Source organism: Pelophylax lessonae (assembly GCF_965119305.1).
Source record: "Pelophylax lessonae genome assembly, chromosome: 2".
Lineage (NCBI taxonomy): Eukaryota > Metazoa > Chordata > Amphibia > Anura > Ranidae > Pelophylax > Pelophylax lessonae.
In genome coordinates this window covers 298,900,015-298,927,107 of record NC_138769.1, presented here as the reverse complement: position 1 = coordinate 298,927,107, position 27,093 = coordinate 298,900,015, and the positions used below count along the sequence as shown (strand labels likewise).

Below are 27,093 nucleotides of genomic sequence, written 5' to 3'. Positions count from 1 at the left end.
TCTTCTTCCTCTTTTTTCTTTCTCCCTTCATTATTCCCTTCCCTCTCTCCTGCTCTTTGTCCACTCTGGTGTTTCTCTGCCTTTCTCTTTTTTTTTTATAAATGTTATACTATCTTGTTACATAAGTCACTTTGATCTCTATGAAACTAGCCTGCTGAAACATATAAGCAAGGTGTGGTTGATTGCACCTAATTTGTGTCCACCTTAGGACATTGACACTGGGGTAATGATATTAGTGGATACTGAGGCCTACTTCATAGAGTAGTTCAATGCCTTTTGTAACCTGCCTACTTATGCCTGATATTACTTTATGACTTGTTGTAAACTTATGTTATTGTCTGTATATGGGCTTTTTTCTGTACATGTGTTTTTTTGCAATAAAATGTATTCTTTATAGGGGAAAAAACCTAAATAATGTTACATAGTTAGTCTGGCTGAAAAAAGACACAAGTGAATCTAGTTCAACCAATCTGTTTTTCTCTTACTACCTGCACAAAAACATATGATGAAACCTGCAAATATTTCTGTAACCTGACCTGGCTCTCCCTTTTTTCTGAATTTTCAAGAAACCTGATCAGTCAAAAAACAAAATCAGCTTTTGTTGTTGGGGTTCCCTCAAGTACTCAGATTCAGATTATCAGGGGCATGTCAGTTGGGTATTGGTCTTGAACTATAAATGGATAAAGTGTTATGATTTGACATTACATTTTATTTTAAAGTGTAATTCAAGTTCAAATGTTTTTGTTAGTTTTAAATTAGGGAAGGGTTGGAACCCATGTCTTTTTTTTTTTTTTTTTTTACTGCAATTCAGTGCACCATTAGAGAGGTTCCCTCCTACTTCCTCTCATGCTGGCAACATTTTACCAAAAAGAAGAATTCCCCAATAGAAAAACAGACAAGTGGAATGCTAAGACCCCTATAATTTTTTTATTTTGAGCGTGTGCCTGTTGCAGATTTTATCCTCCCCTCCTGTCTGGTAAAACCATTGTCAGTGGGACAAAAAAAATTAAAGGAAATCCTAATGCAGTCTTGGATCTCAGTAAAAGGCAGGACAGGGGGTTCTAATCCATCTCCAATCTGTCTGCCTCTGTCTTAAAGCTGAACAGCCACTTTCTTAAATGTGCCAGATTTCTGTAGGTTAAGTCCAACAAGGTCTACTTAGCTCTTTAGTTTACTATTTATATTTTTACTGAATCCAGAGAGTTCAGCTATTGCTATACTTCTGGTTCTCCAATGCTGGACCTTCTGGTCTTCAGTCCTTGGGTTGCAAAGTCACATGCAGCCATTCTGCCCACCCCTCCCTCCCCTCCTCCTGCTCAATCACAGAGCGCTTTGCATTATGTGAACACAACACACAAAATACAAAGCCTCCTGTGAATAGAAAACAGAGGGAAAGGATGGGTAGAGTTGCTGTGTGTGAGAATGCAGTATAGTTTCTGTCAGTTTGCTAGTGAATATTGTGATAGCTGTAATCCTGGTACTCAGTAACACGGTCAGCTGTAAATAAAAGAGACAAGTCCACAAGGTGGCATACACCTTGTTGAACTTAACCCATAGTAAGCCAGCACATTTAAAAAAAATGTCTGAATTCATAGACTTAATCTTTAGCTATGTTCTTTAATCATTTCATTATTAGTGATATTTTGTTTAGTAATGCAGTCATTTAACCACTTTAGCCCCAGCCCTATTTCGGACACTTTTTGTTCACAAGTTAAAACCAGTATTTTTTCCTAGAAAACTACTTAGAACCCCCAAACATTATATATATATTTTTTAGCAAAGACTCTGGAGAATAAAATGTCGGTCATTGCAAAATTTTTTGTCACGCGGTATTTGCGCAGCGGTCTTTAAAACGCCATTTTTTGGGAAAAAATTTGAAAAATCACATTTCACTGCATTTAAAAAATACTAAACAGTAAAGTTAGCCCATTTTTTTTGTATATTGTGAAAGATGATGTCACGCCGAGTAAATAGATACCAAACATGTTACGGTTTAAAATTGCGCCCCCCCGTGGGATGGCGACAAACTACGGTCAATAGAGATCTCAATCTGCGACGCTTTAAATTTATTTAACGGTTACCAGTTTAGAGTTAGAGTGTAGCTCTTTTTTTTTAATTATTGCCCACGCTCTGGCGATCGCGGCGATACCTCACATGTGTGGTTTGAACAGCGATTTCATTTGCGGCTCGACTTGCGTATACGGTTTTTTTTGTGCGCGAGCTAACGGTGACGGGGACGGCTAAATTTTTTTTTTTTTTTTTTTCCTATTTATTTTTTCTTTTTTTTTAAACTTTATTACAGGTTTTTAAAAAAAAAAAAATCTGATCACTTTTATTGCTGTCACAAGCAATGTAAACATCCCTGGTGACAGCAATATGTCGTGACAGGTACTCTTTATGGAGGGATCGAGGGTCTAAAAGACCCTAGACCCCTCCACTACACTTCCCTGTATGCAAAACGCCGAAAACGGCATTTTTGCATACAGCCGTTTTTCAAATCTGCCGCCTTTTGCAGCACAGTAACCCGGACGTGACGTCATGGACGCCGCCTCCGGGTTACGTCATCGGAGACCCGATCGATGCCGTTTCCGGCATTCATCGGGACTCCATCCAGCCGGCGGACGTGCCGGCTGGGTGCTCGGGGCTCCCGGTGGGACGGTAGCCCCGAGCAAAGCCGCGGAAGGCGGCGGGAGGGGGGGGACGTCCCCTCCCGCCCCCCCGGGTAACGATCGAGCGGCTCCCGAGCCGCATCGATCGTTACCGACGGAAAGCCGACCGTCGGCTTCAAACAACGGTACCGGGATGATGCCTCTAGCTAGAGGCATCATCCCGGTATAACCCCGCAAAGTCTGATCACGTAGAGGTTACGTGACTGGTAGTAAAGTGGTTAAATTGTTAACATGTTCTGCAGAGTACTAAGTGTACTTGGTAGGAAATCTCAACTTCCCCTTTAAAGTGGTTACTAAGCCACTTCATGCCATCCTGTCTGGTCTTTTTAATAATCCTGTGTGCATGTGCCCCTGTGTCTGTGTATGAATTTTTAAAAAATAAGCCGTTCTTTACCAGTTTTCAAAACGCTGATCACCGCTCACGCGACCCTCCAGCTCTCTCCATTCCCCGTGTGACAGCTGCCTGCAGAGAGCGGAGTCGAGGATTCCCCACTGACATCAGTCAGGAGGGGAGGAGCTGGGGAAGAGGAGAGGTCAAGAGGAGAAGAGAGGCGGCGGGTCCTGTGAGCGGGGACCGGCACTCTGAAAACTGGTAAAGAATGTCTTATTTTTATAAAACACAGACATAGGGGCACAAAAGATTATTAAACAGACTGTAGACAGGAATGACATTTTAAATGAAACTCCAGCAGCAGGAGGGAAGGAGGCAGGCACTGACACAGGAGCAAACAGGCAGGGAGGGAGAAGGGAGAGAGCACAGAGGAGGACAGGTGAGCTGCGGATGACGGAGGCACGTAGATTGACCACAGTGTCAGGGCTCAGCAGCCATGGTATACCATGGTCAGTTTACAGAGGGGAGGACATAGTCAGGCAGGATCAAATAGGTATTTCCGGTGATAGAAGGGGCCAAACTACACAGCACAAGCACTGTGCTGTATAACATGCTTTAAGGACAGGATCAATATTTTTTTTTTTTTTTAGGCTAACAAACGCTTTAAAAATAAATTCTGCTGTTTTCCCTTTAAAAATAAATACTCGCGATTTGCAGGTCGACGCCGTCTTCGTGACATTGTCACAAAGGGGCGGAGCATGGGTGACCTAAAATGATGCCACCCCCCCTGAAAAAAGTTCTGCGAACACCCATGACTGTAGGCATATTGTTTGTCGCTCTGACCCTGTTTGCATTGTTAACCCTACTCTGTACCTATTCAGTAAACTTCAAGTTACAATTACCCTCTGTTTGACCATTTGGATGATTCCCTATACTATTACATACCTAGGACAGCAGGGCATGTAAATATGGACCTACTGAGTTTAGCTCTGAAAGTGAAGCATGTCTCTGGCTAACGTTTTAGCAATTTAGAAATATATTTTTGAATCTGTACCTTTTTTACTTTCTTTCCCTTCTTGCCCTTTTTATTGGTGTTCTTCACTGTCTCTTCTTCTTCTTCTTCCTTGTCACCCTTTGAAGAGCCTGCTGTATAACAGTTACAAATAACTTATTAATAATGTTTACTTCCATAAACTGCATGCAGATTTTAATAAACCTATCTACTGCAAAGTTGATGTATACATTGGGGTTAATTTACTAAAGCAGTTCACTTAGCAAAGTCTATATTAGTAAATAAGATGAACCTGTATTCAGTATAAACACCCAATCATGTGCGAGGAAAATGTAATAAACAAATAGGATTTTTACCTTGAAATTATTTTTTGCGGTACAGTACGGGACACAGGAAGAGTATTTATGTATATTGGTTATGCTGCTGCTTTCAGGAGATTGGATAATGACATAAAAAAGCTGTAAGGACAGCTAAGTATAACTCCTTCCACTCCCAGCCTGCCTCAGTTTTGTTACCAAGCAATAATAGGAGATGATCATAAGAACATAGAAAATGGATTTTTATGGTAAGTCAAAAAATCCTTTATACTTAATCTTGAATTACAGCACACATGTAGATGGGGGCAGCATGGTGCGGCGGCAAAAGGCACACTTCCAGTGCGATAGAAGATCTTGTATTTTAATTATGAAAAGACAGTTCACAAATAACCCGGTGGGAAGGCAGCCCAACCAGGAACACTCACAGTTCCAACAGCATGTAGAGAGCAGGTTTCAGCCGAACTGACAGAACTTGTAGAGTGAGGTTGAATGCAGCCTGGCTGTTTTGTGCCCAACCAGGCAGATATACAGAGAAGTTGTGAGCCCTACGCCTCCCCTTCTTGTCAGGAACCTTTCCCTTCCACTTGTTTTATCCCTACCAGGTGGGGTATCTGTGGAGCCAGGGCCTTAAAAAGGCTTTGCCTGACCCAACATGGCTGCTAGAGTCACATGGGGTGGCAGCATCTACAGGGATAGCTTCTCCAGTGACCCAGCAACAGTGCAGCTGCAAAAGAGCGCCGCCTGCAGTGGAGAAAGTAGACTGCACCTGCCTACACATGATGCTTATTAAGGTAACTTGGGACATCCAAAAGCAGTTCAACTAAGGCAGGGGTCTTCAAACTATGGCCCTCCAGTTGTTCCCATCTTGCTTTTCAATTGACTATTCACAGGGATGGAGACACTGTGCAGTGCTCGCCAGTTCTCATATAAAGTCCCAAATTGCCCATTTCTTGTATCTTACTAGGGATGGAGACGCTTGCTTTACAGGCGGGTGTCTCACTCAAAGTCCCAATTTGCCTATGGCATCTTTACTAAAGGGATGGGGGTGTGTGTCTCCCAGCTGATCACATTTAGTTTGCACCCCATGGCTTTTCTGTGCAGCCATGCGTTTTTCGTTGCCAGTCGTGGATTGGAGCAGGTGGGGGAGGATTGGGCGGTCTCCAATCCATCTATTAGCAAGCATGTACTTCCCTTTGTGAAGACACTTATACACTCAGGTTGAGCAGTGTTATTTAGTGTTAGGTTCTGCAAGTACGCAGGATGCCTTGTCGCTGGCCTTGCAGCTTCCGCATGCATTTGCAAATATGTGTTAACTAAACTCCTGCTTTTAACTTATTTGTTAGACAGGTTTATTTTGGTTTGTTAGCAGACTGGTGGGTAAGTATTTCAAACTAGGGATCGGCTGTTCTTCACACACCCTCATTTATCCCATCTTGCTTTTCAATTGACTATTTACAGGGATGGAGACACTGTGCAGTGCTCGCCAGTTCTCATATAAAGTCCCAAATTGCCCATTTCTTGTATCCAGTTGTTCAGGAACTACAATTCCCATCATGCCTAGTCATGTCTGTGAATCTCAGAGTTTTACAATGCCTCATGGGATGTGTAGTTCTGCAAAAGCTGGAGGGCCGTAGTTTGAGGATCCCTGAACTAAGGGGTGGGAAACAGCAAACAAAGGCTAAAAGGTTTAAAAACCATCAGGTTAACAGAGACGGCAAGAACTTCATGACTGAAGTTGGCATCAGCTGAGGCCCGAACATCCACCTGGTAAAACCTAACGAATGTGTAAACAGAAGACCAGGTAGCAACCTTGCAAATCTCTGAGAAACAAATCCCTGATGCTGAAAAGCCCGTGAAGCACTAATTGATCTAGTGGAATGCTCTTTGACTGGGAAAGGGGGAACCTTTGCATTTAAAGGAGTTGTCAAGTCAGGAAGGTTTTTTTATCTTATTGCATTCTAAGCATTAAGATAAAAAGCCTTCTGTGTGTAGCAGCCCCCCTAGCACCCCCTTATACTTACCTGTGCCCCCTCTCTGTCCAGCGATGTCTACGAGTCCCTCAGCCATCCTGGGACTCTCTCTCCTGATTGGCTGAGATACAGCCACGGCGCCATTGGTGCCCCCAGCTGTCAATCAAAGTCAGAGAGCCAATCAGGAGAGAGAGAAGGGGGGTGGGGCCGAACAGCAGCTCCGTGTCTGAATGGACACATGGAGCTGCAGCTCGACTCGGGTGCCCTCATAGCAAGCTGCTTGCTGTAGGGGCACTCGATAGGAGGGAGGGGCCAGGAGCAGGAAAGAGGGACCCCGAGAAGAGGAGGATCCGGGCTGCTCTGTGGAAAACCACTGCACAGAGGAGGTAATTATAACATGTTTGTTATTTTTTTTTTCTTAAAACGAGACTTTACAATCACTTTAGGTCATTAGCTTGAACAATGAACTTTCAAAACCACCTATGGATAATAGAACAAAAATGACAGGGTCAGACTGTCGAAAGGGAGCTGCAGGTAAAAGATAAACTCAAACAGCATGTACCACATCCAATCAATGGAGGGAAATCTCCTCAATGTGAAGTTCCCCCCAAAAGTAGAACTTCTGCTTATATGCTTCCTCTCCCCCTCTGATGCCACATTTGGCACCTTTCGGGGGGGGGGGGGGGGGGTTCAGGGGGGGGAACGATTACCTGTTTTTGACAGGTACCCTTCCCCACTCCTGGGAGACAGCGCTGCAGCACTTTCCCTCGGAAGTTCAGCCCCTCTCCTCCTTCCTCCACCGCCGGGCCAATTAGAAAGTTCAGCGCGCTTCGCGCATGTGCAGTAGGTAGCCAGCTGTGAAGCAGAAAGGCTGCCGGGTTCCCTTAGGTTCCGCTTAGGAGAAGGAAAGACATTTTTCTGGGTTAGGCCAATCACTATACAGGACCGGATGCAATAGGGAATGCATTGGAAAAGTCTTTACAAGCTTCAAATATAGGTATGTGCAAACTGCATCTATAATGAATGAGATGGCACCTTTCTGTTTTGGAGCAATGTCTGCATACTATGACTCCTAGTGTACCAAATCCTCAGATTAGGATAAAGTAAAATCCTCCTCATCCTCAGCTGACTGTACAGAAGCAATTGAAGCCTCAGGGAATTCAGAGAAAAACTCTGGAGAAGATTTCCATCTCAGGTAGAGGACAGTGATCTGGGCTATCCATGTCAGGTCACATTCTTAGACCCCCCTGGTACTGTTAGTGGGCTGCAAGCTGGCCAGGCCCTTAGGTCTGCTGCCCTTGTGCATATGATTCACCATACTAATACAGAGCTGGAGACAGCCCATAAGAGTATTCACAAATTCACTGCCATAGCAGAAAATGTTAAAGTGGTTCTAAAGGCTGAAAGTATTTTACATTCATTCATTATCTGCATTAAGGTAAAAAAACTTCCGTATGGAGCCACCCCCCCCCCCCCCCAGCCCGATCTCGATCAAGCAATGTGCACGAGAGCAGAGGCTCTCTTGGTTCTCTCCCTCTTCATTGCTGCTGCTCTCAATCATGACCAGTGAGGAGGGAGAGGGTGGCTCAGGAGCGAGCATGCACGTGTGCCCCCTTAGGAAATGGCTTGCTATAGGGGAACTTGGCAGGGGGGAGGAGCCATGAGCACAGGTCATTTGTAAGGCAGCAGTGTGCCCATGTACCAGAGGATTGTAAAACTGATGCAACGGAGATGACAGGAAGGCAACAAAGTCTGCTCACAGTCAGGGAGAATGGCATACACAGTACTGCCACAGTAACAGAAGCAGAAGGGCCCAGAGCCCCTGCAGATACGCAAATTTAAAAACTTGCACAGTTCCTCCTTCCCTCAACCAGGCATGCAACAAATTGTGGATCCCCTCTTAGAGGGGTATGGGACTGTATGCACCAACAAGGGCCCTGCAGTACCCTCAGGCAAATCAGAGGATAGAGGGGCAAGATCCAGAGAGTATGCTGCTCCCATCATTTTTCATACTTTGGTAGACATACCACCTAAGGTGTCTTCAGAGACAGGGTTCCCCTAGACAAATGCACTGTGGCCCTGGACCTTTGAAGCACTCTGCTGCTGACTCATAACCTTACGCCATATGTTATTAATCTCTATCCACAGCGATGTCCTTTTCATGCTGAAGCACTTTAAACACCAGTCACTTTGCAAGAAGCATTTCTTGAAATTTACTGGGACTTACCATTTTCTGTTTTTTTTTGCTTTTACTACATAAATGTATATATGATAAGGATATGTATGATATTAATGCTTTAACATTGTTAGCATGAGAAAGAACAGCTCTGTGAATAGAGATTAGGCGTACAAACAACTGGCTAAGGTTTTTTGGGGAATTTGATGAGCAGCAAGCAGGCCATGGTTAATACTCATGCTCTTAAAGTGACAGTAATGTAGTAAATTTATCATAACACTATAGGTACCTAGACAAAGGCCTTAAGAAGAGTCCAGTACCAATAGATACAATATAGAGTGGCCCTTCTTCTCAATGAAGTCCAGGTGTGGCTTCTGTTGTATTGGAGAGGATCTGCCAATCCGGAAAGCTGCAAAAATAGCTTCTTCTTGCTCTGCAGCAACTGAAGAAACTTGCTAGATGAAAATAAATTTAAAAACTAAGAAAAGGTTTTTCATCTCTCATAGGTGAGAAGACATTAATTATTTACTAGCAAAACACTGAACCAGGCTGGAAATGGGAGAGGTTTTGCTGGACAGTCCTTACAGCGTTGTTTTGCTAGTGTCCCAATCTCCTAAAGGCAGCAACATAACCAATGTACCTGAATGGTTATCCTGTGTGCCCTAATGTACAAATAAGAAACTGGATTTTTTGCTATAGCATGATTAACTTCACTTTATTCACTAAGGTAAGAAGAGAACACTAACTTTGATAAATGAACAGTGCCATTTTTTGGTAAATTAAACCCATTCTGTAAGCCACATCCTCACAAAAAAGCCACACAAACAGATTTATTAATTAAAGACATGCAAAGATCACAGAAAACACACAGAATGCCATAACACAAAGCCAGAGATGTATAGTAACTAAGTAGAACTACTTAACTACTGTACTTAAGTACTGAAAGGCGGTATCTGTACTTTCCTGGAGTAGAATTTTTTTCTCCTACTTCCACTTTTACTTCACTACATTTTTCAATGATTTCAATACTTCTACTCCGATATTTTTTTTTTTGTGCTGCATAGTTACTCGTTACTATTATAAAAATTACCACTGCCAGAACAGTAGATGGCAGGTTTCATGAAGCTCAAACATGTGTATTATCAGCGCATACGAAAATACATGCTACTGTATGTATAAATAAAAGCTGCATTTGAAATAATAAAAAACAATATGATGTTCAAACTTTTGACTTCTTTCTTTAACCACCTCCCACCCAGGCCATTGTAAATATACGGCTGGGTGGGAGTCTCCTCCTTCTGATTGGACGTTCCGGAACGTCCTTCAGAAGGAGAGAGATCGCGCTGCCGCGGGCACGCGCAGCGGCACGATCTCAATGTGTCTGTGTCCCTCGGACACAGAGCAACATCATTCGGCAGGAGGGCCCTGTGATTGGCCCTCCTGATCACATGACGGCTGTGTCCAATCACAGCCGTCATGTAATGTAAATAGAGCCATTGTAACGGCTTCGATCTCTTCTCCTCCTGACAGATCCTGTCAGTGAGGAGAAGAGAAGAGGATCGGTGCTGCAGCCGGGGGGATCAGTGAGTATTTCTAATTACTCACTGATCACAGGGGGGTCTGTGCTGGTAATCAGAACATTGATTACCAGTGCAGCCCTGGGGGGGGGAGGGGTGCCACTAGAGCCACCAGGGATGCCCACCCATGACCACCAGGGATGCCCACCATGGCCACCAGGGATGGCAAACAGGGCTCAGAGAGCCCCCCACTGCCCTCCCTATCAGTGCTGCCCACCAATGCCATCTATCAGTGCTGCCCACCATGGCCACCAGGGATGGCAAAAAGGGCTCAGAGAGCCCCCCAGTGCCCTCCCTATCAGTGCTGCCCACCAATGCCATCTATCAGTGCTGCCCACCAGTGCCGTTATTGCCATCTATCAGTGCCGCCCACCAGTGCCCATTATTGCCCACCAGTGCTGCCTATCAGTGCCCATCAGTGCCCCCCATCAGTGTCGATCAGTGCCGCCAATCATTGCCGCCCAACAGTGCCACCTATCAGTGCCCATCAGTGCCAATCAGTGCTGCCAATCAGTGCCCATCAGTGCTGCCTATCAGTGCCCATCAGCGCTGCCTATCAGTGCCCACCAATGCTGCATATCAGTGCTATCTATCAGTGCCACATATCAGTGCCCATCAGTGCTGCATATCAGTGCTACCTATCAGTGCCCATCAGTGCTGCATATCAGTGCCACCCCATCAGTGCCACCCCATCAGTGTCTCCTCATCAGTGCCTGTCAGTGCGGCATCATCAGTGCTCATCATTGCAGGAAAAAACATATCTATTTACAAAATTTTATAACCTAAACAAAAAAACGTTTTTTTTTTCAAACTTTTCAGTATTTTTTTATTTGTGCACCAAAAAAGAAAAAAACTGACGGTGATCAAATGCCACCAAAAGAAAGCTCTATTTGTGGGGAAAAATTGACACAAATTTGGTTTAGGTACAATGTTGCATGACCGCGCAATTGTCATTCAAATTGCAACAGCGCTAAAAGCTGAAAATTGGTCTGGGAAGGAAGGGGGATTAAGTGCCCAGTATTGAGGTGGTTAATAACTACATAACAGTACTTGAGTAGCAATTTTTTTTCAAAACTACTGGTACTTTTACTTTCAGTACTTGAGTAGCAAAATTTTTAAAAATCTACTTGCAATACTTAAGTACAAAAAATGTTGAATACTTTAGTACTTCTACTCAAGTCACTTTTTGATTGAGCACTTCCACTTCTACCCAAGTCACTTTTTGATCAAGCACTTGTACTTTTACTCAAGTATGGGTTTCGAGTACTTTATACAACTCTGCACAAAGCAGGTAATTTCAGTCTATGGAATGATATCAGTGAAAGGAGACTTCTGATTACTATGGATTACTCAATTTTGCATAGTTAAATTAGACTTATGATTACTAAAGTTTTTGCATGTAGTTAGTTTAATGAATAAGTTCACCTTTAAATGCACTATTTAGATTCTGCGCCTGCCCATCCAGCACTTACCAACTAAATACAATTAGAGTTGGGCGAACAGTTTGGCAGTTTGGAATGGTCGGAGCGTTCGACCATTTGTTCGGCTAGCCGAATGACCACAATGCACAGCAATGCCGCACAGTACATTGGAAGCCCTGATTGGCTAAAGCAATGAAAGTTTTGCCCCATCAGGACACATAGTACTGTCAGAGCCATAATTAGACACTGTGATGATGACTCTATCCAATCATGGCTCATTGCTCTTTGTCCTACTCCACACCATAAAATATTCTTCCCATTGCTGCCATTTGCAGTGTGATATTGGCTTCGAGAGGGATAGAACAGGGCTCTATTCAGGGCTACTAGCGAGTTAGTGTGCTATAGTGCACTACTGTGATTCTATTGTAAATTTGAAGTGTCAGTTTAGTGTGAATCTAGTCCAGTGTGACCATTGATTTTTAATTTATTGTCATTTTATTTTGTCAGGGCAGGTTTCCTGCAGTATATTTCAGTGTGTTACTGCATGTTTACCGCAGTATATTACAGTGCGTCAGTACAGTTTTACTGCAGTATATTGTGGTATGTCAGTGTAGTGTGTCTGTGTAGTGAGTACTCAAGTTAAAGTGCATCAAACACCGCTTTCCATTGATTAAAGTGCATCCACGTACACATTTCACCATCTTTATTACATTTTGTTAATAAGTCCCCCCCATCATATCTTGGAGAAGCAGATGTTCTCATGGCACTGTGAGGGGGCCAGCAGTGTCTGTGTCCACAGGCAAAAGGTGGATATGGTCCATCCTCAGGCAGGGCATCATTTCCTCTGTTTAGTGATGTTGCCTGTGCTATCCAGCCACAGCATGCAGAGGAGGTGTTGGACTGGCTTACCAAACCATCCTTATCCTCCTCATCCTCCATCACCCAGAGACTAGTGTGCAGTGCACTGCAGCTGCCAGAGTGGCTTATTCTGCCTCCTTGCCCACCACCAACAATTTTTCCATCACTGTTTGACCGGGACATATCAGCAAGGCCCCTTCTTGCTTTCATTAGGAGTATAGGGTTACAGTGCGAAGGCACTAACAACACCCAAAGCCCAATTTTTCTGCGCCTGTTACTTGTATCCAAAGTCTGTGAAAGAGGCACCAGAATTTTACCAAAAAAATCTCTAAACTTGTTCCGAGTGCACTAAATTGTGGCTTCATCATACAGACTGGATCCCCAAGCTGTTGTGTACAAAATAAAGAAAGCTTGCAGAGACAATATACATTTTTTGGCTTTATACATGTCATTATTACTGCAACAGGTTCTATACCTAGTACAGATATGCCACTTTATATGCCAACTAAGGGGACCCAACTGAGCAGCGATCTCCATACATTTCATAAGATCCAGATGGAATCAATCTGAGACAATTCCTGCTTGCAACCACCAGGGGTCATTATGCCTTTTTAAACAGCCACAGGACCATCCAGACAGCGATCTCCATAAGCTCACAGGATCCAATTAGAATCGATAACAAGCACCCAGAAAGAAATAAGAGGGGATCTCATGCTCTCAGTTTGAGGATACATTTATTACATAAACATAAAAGTATTGCACTCACGTAAATGGCACTGGCACAGTGCTCACATGTAAGCATGGATTCAGGTCATCGGAGCGCCGCGGGTGACGTCAAACTCCTCCCCCCGTCAGTCACGCCCATTTGACGTAACGCGTATGGGGGGAGGAGTTTGACGTCACCTCAATATTCAGCGCATTTTAATTATGCCCACGTCCGCTCTGCATGTCTTTTCCATCCCTAGGTGTCCCTCATTCTCAAATTGGGAGGTATGTGTGTATGTGTGTCTATATGTGTGTGTGTGTACATGTGCGTACATGTATGTGTGTGTGTACAAATGTTTGTATTTTTGTATGTATGTGTGTCTGTGTGCGTGTATACATGTGTCTGTATGTGTGTGTACATGTGTCTGTATATGTGTGTGTGTGCACATGTGTTTACCAGTGTGTGGGGTACCATTAAGAATTAATGGCACCCCTAAAGAGCAGAGCATTTGTCTGCGTGTCAGGAAAGAGTGCAATTTTGTGTGCGTTCTGCGACACACAGTAATGTGAACCAAGACTTGGACAGGGGTGCCTCGAGACTGAAAGTGTTTTTCAAGGGCACCCTGAACGGAAAAAGGTTGAAAAACACTTCTCTAGACCATAATTAAAATAAACCAGTTTATTTTCCCTGCACGTGAAAGGACAAACTCACTATAAATCCAGCTTAAAGTTGAATGCATACTAGCACATTATGACATTGCCTTGCAGGTTAAAAAAAAAAGCCAGCGGTTTACTACCGCTTTAAAATCTAAATGTTATGGCCTAGGCCAGGGGTCTCTAAACTTTCTAAACAATGGTTCAAGGGGATTGACTTTTGAAAGGAGAGTTTTACCAGATGCAAAGACCTTTTAGTAGGTCAAGTGAAAGACTAGTTTGCTTGCCATCTGAAGCTATGGCATTGAGCATATATTGGTGTTATTATACCCAAAGGGTTGTGAGTTCAAATCTAAGTGAAATACCTTGAGATAATAGTGTCAGTTAGGATGAGGTCCTATGATCCAAGATAATTGAACTTTGAGAGGAGAATTTTACCAGATACAAAGACCTTTTAGTAGGTTATGTGAGAGACTAGTCAAGTTTAGTTGAAAAAAGCTCACCTCCTCTCTGGGGCTGTGGCTTGAGTGTATGCTGATGTTATCACATGCAAAGGCTTGTAAATTCAAATTCTCAGATAACCACCTTTTCAGACTTCTTTATTGAAGTTTTGGGCAGCAGTTGAGATTGTGCCTTGTGGTTCAAGAGAATGGCCCGGTGAAACTACATTTCTACTAGATGAGAAGATCCCTTAGTAGTCTAAATCTGGAGATAGCAACTCAATACAATTTTTAGCCTTGAAGCCACTAATATGATGATAATGATGATAATATTCTATTAAATTAAAGGTCTAGTTTGGAGCTCTACCCATCAGCTGAGGCAGTGGCCTTGTATCTAAGACACTGGGCTGGCAAGTTCAAATCCCCAGATGACCACCTTTTCAGATTAATTTATTAAAATCATAAGGACTTATCCTTTTCCTATTAATTGCTATGGGTTATTACACTTTGTAGGCAGCAGTTGAGATAGTGCCCTGAGGTTCATGGCAATGGATTCTTAAAAGTTGAGTTTACCAAATGGGAATTGCCTCTAGGTCAAGTGGCAGACTAGTCTAGGGTCTGATGGTAGCAATTTAGTAAAATATTCAAATAGTAAGACCCTAGTCATGTGCTATTTCATGATATTAAAGCTCTGGTTTTAGGCCCTGCCCACCATCTGAGACAATAGCCCTGCATGTATGCCGCTGATCCCACAAAAAATAAGTTTGCAAGTGCAAATCCTCAAGCAACCACCTTTTCATGATTGATTTATTAAAGTTACATGAAGTAAAGAAGCCCATAATACCCAATCAACTGTCAGACTAGGTATTATGGTTGCATTGGGTTATTGTACTTTGCAAGCAGCACTTAAAAAAATGCTCAAGGTAACGTATGATTTAAAATACTGTTTTACCAGATGGGAAAATCCTTTGGAGGGTCAACTGGGAGACTAGTTTTTGTTAGATGATGGCAATTTAGTACAATGTTTGAACATTAATCCACTGATCATATGGTATGTCATGATATTACAACTCTGGTTTGGAGTATTGCCCACCATCTGAGACTATAGCCTTGGGGGTTTGTTGGTGATCCTACAAATGAAATAGATGTGAGTTCTAATCCTCAGGTTTCCAGATTTATTTATTAAGGTTGTACAAACTGCTGAAACCAAGAGCAACCAATCCTCTTCATTTCAATTGCTATGGGTAACTACACTTTGCAGCTTGAATCTTGGTTGAATTTAGGATGTATAGGCGCTGCTGTCGAGCTTAAGCATCCAGATCTGTAGCACTGCATGTAGGGCGATGAATGTGGAATCTCAAGGCCATGAGTTCAATTCCTAAAGCAGATCAAACCAGTGTCTGCTCAGAGCTGTTTGGAGCGGAGCAGCCAACATGCGCTTGTTGGCAAAGGGGTGTCTCTGTGTAATGAGAGGTTAAGGAGCAAGCCTTCTCACTGTGTAACTATGATGTGGGTGACCTTGGCACCATGTGAATGAATCCTCAATGAAATGAGTAGCAGGAATATAACCATGATGTGGGTGACCTTGGCACCATGTGAATGTAGCCTCAATGAAATGAGTTGCTGCAATGTAACCATGATGTGGTTGATCTTGGCACCATGTGAATGAAGCCTCCATGAAATTAGATGCAGCAATGTAACCATCAAGTGGGTGTCCTTGAAATCATGTGAACAAAAACCACAGGCAGTGGAGACTGTTCTACAAGGGAACAAGGGGGAAATTGAACACAGAAGACACAGTCTTCTGCACAATGGGTGCTGTGGGCTGAGGAAAAAACACACAACATGTGCCGTGCAAACTTATGACCAAGGAAGAAATTTTTGTGCTTTTTACCAAAGAATCAAAATTTTCATTAGCTTGCTGTTCTCCTTCACACTATCCCTACCCCAGTTCTAGGGCAACAGGTTCTCTCAAGCCCAACCAATGATGGTCCATGTGAAAGAAGGTTAGTCAAGTCCTGATCACTTCATCACAGTCTTTACAGTTTCATCTGCCCTTCACACAACCCCCAAAGTCTTGGTGCTACTTTGAGAAACCATCTTTGCTCACTACAGCCTCTGATTCAAACATCAGGAGCTTACATGCAGTACAACAGAACCAGAAGACATCTGGAGTAGTTGCTAGTGCACCTATATCATGGATCTTGACTCTCTAAACCTTTGAAAAATAAAACTATTGCCACAACAAAGAAATCCTGGGTTTTTCTGTATTTAAGAGCAGCACACCAACAACAGGCACCACATACTCTAGCAAGCAATGTACCTTCTCTGTAGAATGACATACTGAAGATGAGATGATGGGAACTATTGAAAAACATTTAGTGGCCCACAAAACACTTTATTGTTACCATATCAGATTTGAACTTAGAAATACAGGGTCTTCAGCATTCAACATGAGCACACCAACACCATGCACAACAGGCTCTAGCCAGGAATGCAGCTTCTCTGTAGAACTATATACTAAATACGACTTGATGAGAACAAATGAAAAAAATTTGGTGGCTCATGAAACACAAAATTGGGTTGTATGCATGCAGCTTTGAACACACAACATTTAAGTTATAAAGCAAGCGCTCTACACATTGAGCTACATCAAGAACACACAGTCAGCCACTCTGCAGACCTTTTAATTATGACTTCATAAATGCAGTGCTCATTTTATTGACCACAATTCAGTGCTAGAGTTATTGATTTACTAAGCAGTAAAGCAAAAGGTAGGGGTTACAGTTTCCAAAATTAGACGCCAGTGGTGGCTACCATATATTTATTTATTTTATCCTGGCAGGTTATCTTTATGGGGGCTACCATTTATTTTTATCCTGGCAGGTTATCTTTATGGGTACAGGCTCAGTAAGAAAGCATCCGCATGGGTATTGGATGCAAAGCACATCCAGATGCTGAGTTTATTTTGGCCAACAACCAGACTGAGTTGCTATTGCTCCCCTGGCAGAAAGATATTTGCATGAGTGCTTTTCCCAGGCCTAAAAATGCATTTGAACATTCAGATTAACAAAGCACTTTGCAATGCCTGATGATCATATAGGCTTTCTAATCTGCCGGTCTGTGCTTTGCAAACGCTGAAAAGTTGAGCAACCTGGCAGCCTCTAATCCCAAAATACACAATATGCAAATATGCAAACTTTACCACTGATTTGGAGAATGTGCAGTGAAGCTCCCACTTTGGAACCAGACACAGGGATCCCATGGAGCACTTCAGAACTAAGAGTACATATAAGCATCTTGACGTTTGTACTTTTAGGTCCTTTTCTCACTTAAACACAATCATCCAAGTGACAGGATTGCTTTTAAAAAGTGATGGGCTTGCTTTTAAAAAGGTTAGTTTTAACATTGGTTGAGCCAGATGGACTTGTGTTTTTTTTCAACCTGACTAACTATGTAACAGCCAAGCACACATCAACAGTCACTCTTCTGGCTCAATGAACAGTATAGGGCAGGGGACTCCAAACTTTCTAAACAAAGGACCAGTTTACTGTCTTTCGGGCTTTAGGGGAGCCAGACTGTGCCCATTGAGAGTAAACAATGCCCCATCTTTGATATTAGGGGGGAGAAATAGTTAGTGTTATAGTTAGTGAGGAATAGTGCTCCATCTTTGTTGTCAGTGGGAGGAATAGTGCCCCATTGTTGGTGTCAGTGGAAGGAATAGTGCCCCACTGTTAGTGACAGTGGGAGAAATAGTGTCCCACTGTTGGTTTTGGTGGAAGGAATAGTGCCCTACTCTTGGTGTCAGTTGGAGGAATAGTGCCCCGCTGTTGGTGTCATTGGAAGGAATAGTGCCCCACTGTTGGTGTCAGTGGGAGGAATAGTGCCCCACTGTTGGTGTCAGTGGGAGGAATAGTGCCCCACTGTTGGTGTCAGTGGGAGGAATAGTGCCCCACTGTTTGTGTCAGTGGGAGGAATAGTGCCCCACTGTTGGTGCCAGTGGGAGGAATAGTGCCCCACTGTTGGTGTCAGTGGAAGGAATAGCGCCCCACTGTTTGTGTCAGTGGAAGGAATAGTGCCCCACTGTTGGTTTTGTTGAAAGGAAAACTGTTGGTGTCAGTGGGAGGAATAGTGCCCCACTGTTGGTGTCAGTAGGAGGAATAGTGCCCCATTGTTGGTGTCAGTGGCAGAAATAAGGCCTCAATGGCTGAATAAAGGCGAGCAAAGGGTGAGTTTCATATTGCTGATATAGAACACTATTCTGCATTTCATTTGCAGGTATGTGGGCTTTACTGCAGCTATAAGATGCTGTATTCCTTTTGCACCATGTTACATGTTACAACCGTATTTAGGGTGTAACATGTAACATGGTGCAAATGGGCTTCTCCACCCTCAAACTATCAACCCCCCACATCACAGCATGCAGGGGTCCTTCTTCCCTGCAAATGCTGTGATTTTATAAATTGGTATGACTGTGTGAGGCTCCTGTGAAAAAAAAAAATAATTTTCTGCAAAAAATATGAGCATTTATTATTTGTTTTAATCAGAGCTTTTTTTCTCAGACGATAGGTGCAGGAACTTCCCCCTTCTGAGTGGGCCTTTGTCTCCGCCCCCTACCCACCTCTGAGCACTTTATCTTGGCTCAACCCCTTCCCACCTCCCAGTACCACCCCTTTTAGAGAATACAGAACCAAGTATCATTTTGTGCTACTAAGTAATTTGTAGGGAATTTGATGGATCCCATCGCAGCAGCAATGGACCCACCAAAACAACAATAGATCCCCCACACAGCAACAGACCTCCCCCTGCAACAAAATACCACCCTAGCAACTATAGAGCCTCAGCAGCAACAACAGATCTCCCAGCAGCCAGCAACAACAGACCCCTCCCTCAACAGTAGATCCCTCCCGGCAACAATTGACCCCCCCAGCCAACAAAAATAGACCTACCCAGCAACAGTAGACCCCCACAAAAATAGATCCTCACCAGTAACAATAGATCCCCCCCCAGCAGCCAACATCAATGACCCTCCGGCACACCTTGCCATAAAATACATTCAGTGCTAGAGGTGCCGGAACTGCATTCCCCCGCGTTCCCGCTGAAAAAAAGCCCTGTTTTTAATGGCGGGCTTAACCTTTAACAGTGTGGATAAATGGAGCTGTTCTTTAGGCACAGTGGGGTAAGTCCACTGTGGCCATCAGGAAAGAGATGCATTTCTGTGCATTTTTAGACTGCCATTATCTGTACTATGCTCACCCCCTATAACGTCTGGTTAGAGGTGAGCTTCATGCCGCAAGTTGCCGGCACCACTGTACCACCTCAACTCTGTTCATACATAGAGATGAATGGAGCCTGTCAGGGGTGTACCAAACTCAATATAGCTGCAGGGATAGTATACAATGGTGAGCTGCATCTGCAACATAACACTGATATTTTTTACTTGAAAACATGCTTTTTTCTAATTAAATTATTCAGAACTCTATAAACTATTACTGATTAAAGGAATTACAATGTGATACCTTTTTTCTTCTCTTTTTTGTCTGTAGTTCCTTCACTTTTAGACTGAAACATTGAAGCTGTATTTTTCTTATCTGATTTTAAAGGCTTTGAACTGGAGTCTGAATCTTTATCACTGCCTGCTGTACCTAGAAGAAAAAAACATTATAGACTGTTAAGGGCTCATACGGTACAATAATTATGTTTATGGCCATATTTAATAGGAGAATACTTATTATGATGTGCTGATGTTTATTAACAGTCCATCATCCTCAAATTCTGTTTTTCCACTGAACACAGATATGATACAGTCATATCCTAGGAACGTGCAGGTCTCTATGCACAGCAGATGCCCCTAGGGCCTACTCCTATCTTGGAACTACAGTTTATATAGTCTTGTGTTACTAAATGAAATTATGTGTTTTTATGTACTGTACAGTATGTCTATGTAGGCTTTGTGTGCTTATTCTTCACTTATTAAGGATGGATGGATTAAGGAATTGTTTTCCACATATTCTTCTAAGTATGTTCATTAAAAAAATCTAATCAATATTCACAAATAGAATGAGGAAATTAAATGGGCACATAGGTTAATTTATATCCCCTGCGATTTCATTTAGCCCTTATTTGAGATTTTATTTTAGCCCTTATTTTTTCATACATCAGCATACCTTTCTTTTTACTTTTGTCTTTCTTCTCGCCGTTTGCTTGGAAAAGGCTTCCAGTATCTTTCTTCTTACTTTTGACTTCATTATTTTTTGTTTCAAGGTCACTTTTAGTTCCTTGGATAAAATAAGGACAATTTCATCACTTAAAATAAAACTTGCATTACAGTCATTTTCCCTAGTTCCCTAGTTCATATCAAAGGCTTTGTAGGACTCACTAAAAATGCTAGTTTTCTGACTGTGTCTGGCTTAAATACTTTTTGAGCCAGAAACACAAAGAAAGCATGTTGAAAATGACTGTCAGAAACGTGTCAAAATGCCTTACCTCAATGCTTGTTCCAGGTCAGTGATTTATAATATTGAAGTCAGAGTACCAGAAAGACAGCCAGGAAACAAATATACTCAAAATGAGAGGTCAGCAGTGGCCTTTTGTCACTTATTACATGTGTACTTTAGGTTGGCATATTGATAAAATGGATAACATTAAATTCTAGAATTATAAGCTGGATAAGTTGGGTCAAAAAACATAAGAAGAGGGCATCAAAATCAGCTGGCCAATAAATTGGTGGGGAAATAGTGATTGGCCTGGTTGGACAATTTTGCCTGGTGTCTGGTATTTTTTTTACAGAGATAAGCCACACAGCTAGGTTGTCTGTTCATTATTTTTTTCCACTTCCTATACAACCCTAAAAGTACATTCTTGAGTAATCCAAGTGAACATTTTTTTGTGGCAGTCTGGAGGAAATTTTTGACCAGTCATATCATACCTGCATATCTGACCACCAATAATGTCCAACTAATGTCCATGAGCAGTTTTAATACATTTATGTAATGATTTATTTGGATTCATAGTCACATAAGCTAAGTTATAGCAGAAGAACCAATATCAGTGCTGAGCCTTGATGACAAATTGTGGCCAAGATGATCAGCATTTTGTGAAAATTTCTGAAATGCATTTTTTTTTTGCAGATATTGGCTGTGTACTTTTTCAAAACAAAAGGACAAATAACACTTTAAATATATCCTCTAGTTAACTTCAGAAGGTAAGGTTTTAGCAACTACGTTTTCAATTTGAATTAGAATGTGCTCTAATTGGTGGTGACCACAGGGATAAGGCCTTTATTGATCTTTCCACTTATACAATGCAGTAAATAACACTCAGGACACTTATTCTATGCATTTTATCCCTTTGTACATTTTGTACATTGTCCATAGATTACATTTAAAACATATTGCCAGTAATACTTTATTTAAATGCATACACAGGTGTATTTATTTGGCCATGCACAGAAATATAAGCCTCGGTTCACATTTATGCGATGCGGGAAGGCTGCGAATCCGCAGCCTGTTCCCGCATCGCACACGCACCCCCAGCAGTTCACACTGCCATATGCGATACGCTGGGGGTGTCAATGTAATGTTAACGACACCCCCAGTTTGATCGCATATCGCAGTGCGATCGTGCAGTTCGCACAGGATCGGATCGCACAAGTGTGAACCGCTGTGCGATCCGATCCTGATGCGGCTGCCAAAAAGGGTCCTGTGCGTTTTTGCTGCGGCTGCGGTGCGAATTTAGCCATACAAACTGTATGGCTAAACTCGCACCGCACAGCCGATCACATGTAATGTCGGAGCAGTGCACTCCGACATTACATGCGAACCCCGCACACGCACAAGTGTGAACCGGGGCTAAGTGGTGAACCTGACATTGTTGATAGAGTGACTCACCCGATGGATTAATGTAGTACATGGACATTGGCTGTCTCTTTTCTTCTTTTTAGTGTGAAGAAGAAAAGTTAAAGCGGAGTTCCGGGCACAGAATCGTTTTTTTTTTTTTCAATCTCCCCCTAACAATCACCCTTACACATCGATACATCCGCTAATCCTGGTTAGAATGGTGAAATAATGAGTTTGCAAGAATAAAATCTTACTTTATATAATTTCTGATGTGCGGCGCCATCTTTGTTGTGGATTGCCGAGTCCGTTGTGGGGAAATGTCTTCCCTTCTTCCTGATTCCAGTGGGCGTAGGCCTGTGAGTCAAGAAATGAGAACAGTGGTCGGCCGCCCATGTGACTGCAAAGTGCATCATGGGAGGGCCGAGGAAGAGCTCCCAGGACGCATTGCGGCAGGAAGTGACGAGGAGAGCCGAGGCACAGGAAGGAGGAAGTCCTTTGAAAGGTGAGTATACAAACCTCTGTAAACAGGTAAGTGAAAAAAAAAAAACTATGGGAATATCCAATTCTGACTCAGCGGAGAGTAAGGAATACAATGCAGTAATTATTAGAAATTGAATTTTTTGCCCGGAACTCCGCTTTAAGCCAACTCTTGCAGAGATTTTCCATCAAGTTGAAAAGTCTCAGTTGGCAATAACAATCATTTGCATTGTCGGAAGTGCTTTTTTTAAAACGTCCATAGTACAGGAATAAAGAGCCAAATCCTTGACTACTTTTTAGATTATGGCTAAAATTGGCATGTTTTTAGCCAGCTATAGAAATAGCCTGATCCAAACAACCAAAGGAGAGTCACTGAAACTTGAAGGAATCATCTATTTTTTTCGCCAGCTTCTGATGAACTTTTCACACAAAAACACCCCTAAACACCTACAAAATCCCACCAGATACCAATATAATTCATACTGAAATAGCACTATCATCTCATGATCAGAAAAAAACAGTTTCAGGGTGCTAGGTTCAGCAAGCTAGAAATTTGATCTAGAACTTCTGTGTTCTTACAAAGCACGTAATATCCTAGTCATGAACTGTTTTTACTGATCAAACATTAATGGGGCAAATTTATAAAGCAGTGAATCTGACATTAATTAAACATTCGCTGCAGGTGAATCTCTTAGGTTCATGTGTTTTAAATGAGTGATTGATGCACCACCAGAATGTTTATTGGAAGTCACATTGATTACTTTAATGCTGGGTTCACATATATGTGAATTGGAGGCGGGTTTCCCCATGTCCTGTTTGCATGACAGGTGAGTGTAACCGGCTCTCAATGGAGCTAGTTCACACTGGTCTGGGATGGCCTCAGTCCAGATTGCAGAAGGGTCCTGTGCATCTTTGGGTGTGGTTCAGGTGCATATTTAGGCAACAATTCGGACCTGAATTGCACCTGAACCGGTGAACATATATGCACTGGACCCCAGGCAGGAACCCGTGGTCGCACATACATGAACCCGGCCTGAAAGAAAATGTCTCGTAAAGTATAGTTAAAACTAGGAAACTCTTTAGACAGGATCTTAACAGTTTTACACATTATTTATTTTTTAGCACAAGCAAAAATGGCCTTTTTCCTCAAAGGGTTATTTTAGGCTGTACATTTTTTGACTGGTATGCAGACTTGGATAAAGGCAGAATAGCCCCGTGTGCTCTAGTCTCATATTCCTTAGATTGACAATAAATAGGAATTTCATTTTGTGCAGAGAAGCTGGCCCTTTTGTGTTATCTGTACAAGTATGGCCCCATTGGGCACCAACTGTCTATAAGTGCATCATGCCATGAAAAGTGACCGGCAAGTACACATATTTGACCAATTGTGCTATCCCCTTTGTCTTACTGAAGGAGCATGAAGGCTGTAGCCGGGCCCCCTGGACAACCTTTAAGCCCCAGGCTTCAGTCCAGGTTGCCTTGTGAATGATTCAGCTCTGCTGGTATGCACTACTTCCTAATCAAGCAGTATTTTAGCTGGATTATTGGGCAAGTGTACTATATAAATAGAGTAAATCATGGCCAAGCATTCCTTTCTCTGTTAGGTATCATGTTTTTTTTTCTTCTTTTTTTATTCACTATGGGGTCCCTATTATTTTGTTTCAATGTAAATTCATTATTTAACAAATATATTTAGCAGATGTATTTGTTAGCAAATATATTTAGCAATATTTAGCAAATGTACATGAGATAGCAATTTCAGATTTCAGATTTTATAACAATGTGTCATACAAAAAGTGCAAAAAAATATAGACGTAGATCAAAATCATTAGTCTGACATCACAGCTTTGAAATAAGCAATGTGAAAGACTGCTGGTGTAATAGAAGTCCAATAAATACACTCATAGTTGTATTCACCTATAAATACAACTTTGCATTGTGATGTTTATCTCACCCACCTTTTGTCTTTTTCGGTTTGTTGTTTTCTGTTTCGGTTTTATTTACCTCCTTCTTTTTTACCTTTTTGACAATCTTTTCCTCCTCAGAATCCTTCTCTGATTCTAAATTAAATTTCAAATGAAAAGCAAATTAGCCTTGTTACAGTAATTATATTTTTATGTTGTAGAAAATATGCAGAGCATAAACCAATGATCACTAGGTCTTGGTGCATAACAAAAGATCCTCCCTTTGTTTGTAAATTTTCCTTCATCATCTTTAGGTCATGCACCCTGTGAGGGTCTCTTTATCTACCGGTACCCCCAGGTAAACATCATGGTCTGGAAGTAGATGCTAACCCTAGAATATGACTGAACAAAGATAGGGAGGAAGGGTGGAAGATAGAAAAATTGTCAGAGGGAGTAAAGAGACCTTTTTTAAATGTAATCAATACCTTTAAAGGATGTTTAAACCCTTGAACAAAAATGTTACACAGTAGTTAAGGTTGAATAAAGACAATAGTCCATCCAGTTCAACCTCTGTAAGTGTGTGTGTCAGTGACAATAATCATTTCCCATATCCCAGTATATTGTGTTCTTAAAGATGCACATCCAAGAGTCTTTCAAAAATATCAATACTCCCCACTGACACCACCAATTGTGGAAGAGAGTTCCACATTCTTACTGCCCTGACAGTGAAAAACCCCCTATGCAGCCTAAGGTTAGACCGCTTCTCCTCCAATCTCATTATCTGGCCACATGTCCTCTTACACTCCCTGAGACTGAATAGCTTTTTTCCTATGCTGGTATTTGTAAAACGCTATCAAGTTCCCTCCCAAGCTTCTCTTCTCCAGCGAAAATAAATGTAGTGCTTGTAGTCGCTGTAATGCATTGCAGCTTACAAGTCCTTAGATGTGGTGGCAGCATTTGTTTTTTTACTCAATATAATATTTCTAGTAACTAAAGGAAATACGTGTTGATCCTGTCAGAAATGTAGGTCCTGTGAATTTTACTGAAATTACAAACAACATTTTTTTCCTTTTCAACTAAACTTTTGTACACTGCTAAATCCCCTGACCCTGTGTAATATTTATGAAGGGAGGAAGCCGTGTTTGTAGTCCAAATCAGGAGAATGGTTGTTTCCATAGGTAAGGTGGAGTGAGTGAGAGTAACCAACCAACCAAGCATAGAAATTGTGTTATTTTCAGGATTATCAGGTGCAACAAAAAAGGAAACTAATAAAGCCATCACATCCAAGGACTGGTAAACTACAATAAATTACATTTTTAGTTTTGGGTTTGAGGCTTAGTGTTTAATAATAAACAGCAGTATGTTAATAAAGAGATGTAGCCCCCTCCTGGTCAGATGCTAGATATCAGACATAGTTTTGGCTTTCTCTGCTTAACAGAAAAGCAGCAGGTAAAGCATTTGTTCTCTCTGCTTATCAGAGAGCTGGATCTGCTAGTAAGGCCTGCTCAGTGTGTCCAGTATGTATTCATGTGGGCTGAGGGAGTGTCCCCACTGTATCAAATGAAGAGGTACATTGGACAGTGGAGGAAACCCAGCCAATGATGCACAGACTTTTGTAGCTGTCCCAGTGGGTTGGCACAGACAAGAGGTGCATCCTGGGATAGGGTAAAAAAGCCAAGGGCACATGAGGCAGGGGGTCTTTGGGCAGGAAGCCGGGTCCCAGAAGGAGGGTGACGGGTGTCTCTCCTTCTGTTGCCGTGGATGGTGGTCACAGGCGGTTGGCCTTGTGAGCCAGGAGTGTGGGGCTGAATCCAGAGGTCCAGGAAAGCTGACTGATGGAATTGAAGGCAGAGTGACTCTGGAAAAACAGTGTCCGTGAGTACAGAGAAGCTTGCCGGGGGTCTGCCCAGGAAGGGGACCACTCCAATGGATAGAGTCAGTGGACGGTTGTCAGCACACACAGTAAGAGAGAAAGGGGGTGCCAAGTTTAGAACCCTGAAGAGATAATTCAAGCAGGAACATTTAAAGTATCTTCACTTCAGTGGCAAGGTGAAGCAGCGGCCTTGCCGCATCCTAAGTCAGTTGTCCTCAACATTGTGAATAGTTATCAGTTGGAGTATCCCACTCATCCCTTCTCCTATCCCAGTTCTACAATAAAATACAAAACAACATCCCCTGGACTGTTCATTGTCTGAGCGATAAAGTGATAAAGTGATACGTTTCCATAGACTGTTGCTACGGGTAACACAGGGGAATCCAGAAAGTGTAATTCTCAGCAGTCCCCTAGGGGGCAGTGCTACAGAGAGATTATATATATGTGAAAAAACTTTCCGCACTATCCCTGTGTATGAACCACCTATTACTCAACTCTATGTACTATAGGAAGCAGCTATCACCACTATGCATCCAACCACCTGTAGAAAAATGCAATAAATATATATATTCACATAAAAGTGCAGTGTTTGTCTTCAATAAAGTGGATTCAAATTATAGTGCATAAATAAATATCTGAAAACAGTGTAAAAATCATCTATATAATAAATATTTTGAGTACATCCTTTCTTTTAAATATATATATATATATACAGTTCATCAAAAAAACTATTCAATGTCCGTGAATAAAAGTGCAGCCCCATACACCAGAAACTCTTCAGTAATTGCCTCTGATCAGCACAGTGCCCTTCACCCCACCTATGGGTGTCTTCAGTAGAAAAAAAGCGAGCATTTACAACAGTACAATACAA

General features: G+C 42.3%; 1 protein-coding gene across 2 annotated transcripts in view; it reads right to left on the bottom strand.

The window, feature by feature from the left end:
• The window catches only part of TULP1 (TUB like protein 1), a 101,408-nt gene that overhangs the window by 34,264 nt on the left and 40,051 nt on the right, over positions 1 to 27,093 (bottom strand). The window contains exons 4-7 of one of the 2 annotated variants that reach the window (XM_082245335.1): positions 24,404 to 24,505; positions 20,298 to 20,408; positions 19,650 to 19,775; positions 4,055 to 4,146 (exon numbers count right to left, since the gene is read on the bottom strand). In XM_082245335.1, the coding sequence (XP_082101461.1) occupies positions 4,055 to 4,146; positions 19,650 to 19,775; positions 20,298 to 20,408; positions 24,404 to 24,505 (431 nt within the window). The remainder of the gene's footprint in view (positions 1 to 4,054; positions 4,147 to 19,649; positions 19,776 to 20,297; positions 20,409 to 24,403; positions 24,506 to 27,093) is intronic. The other variant, XM_082245336.1, reaches the window with a different exon arrangement.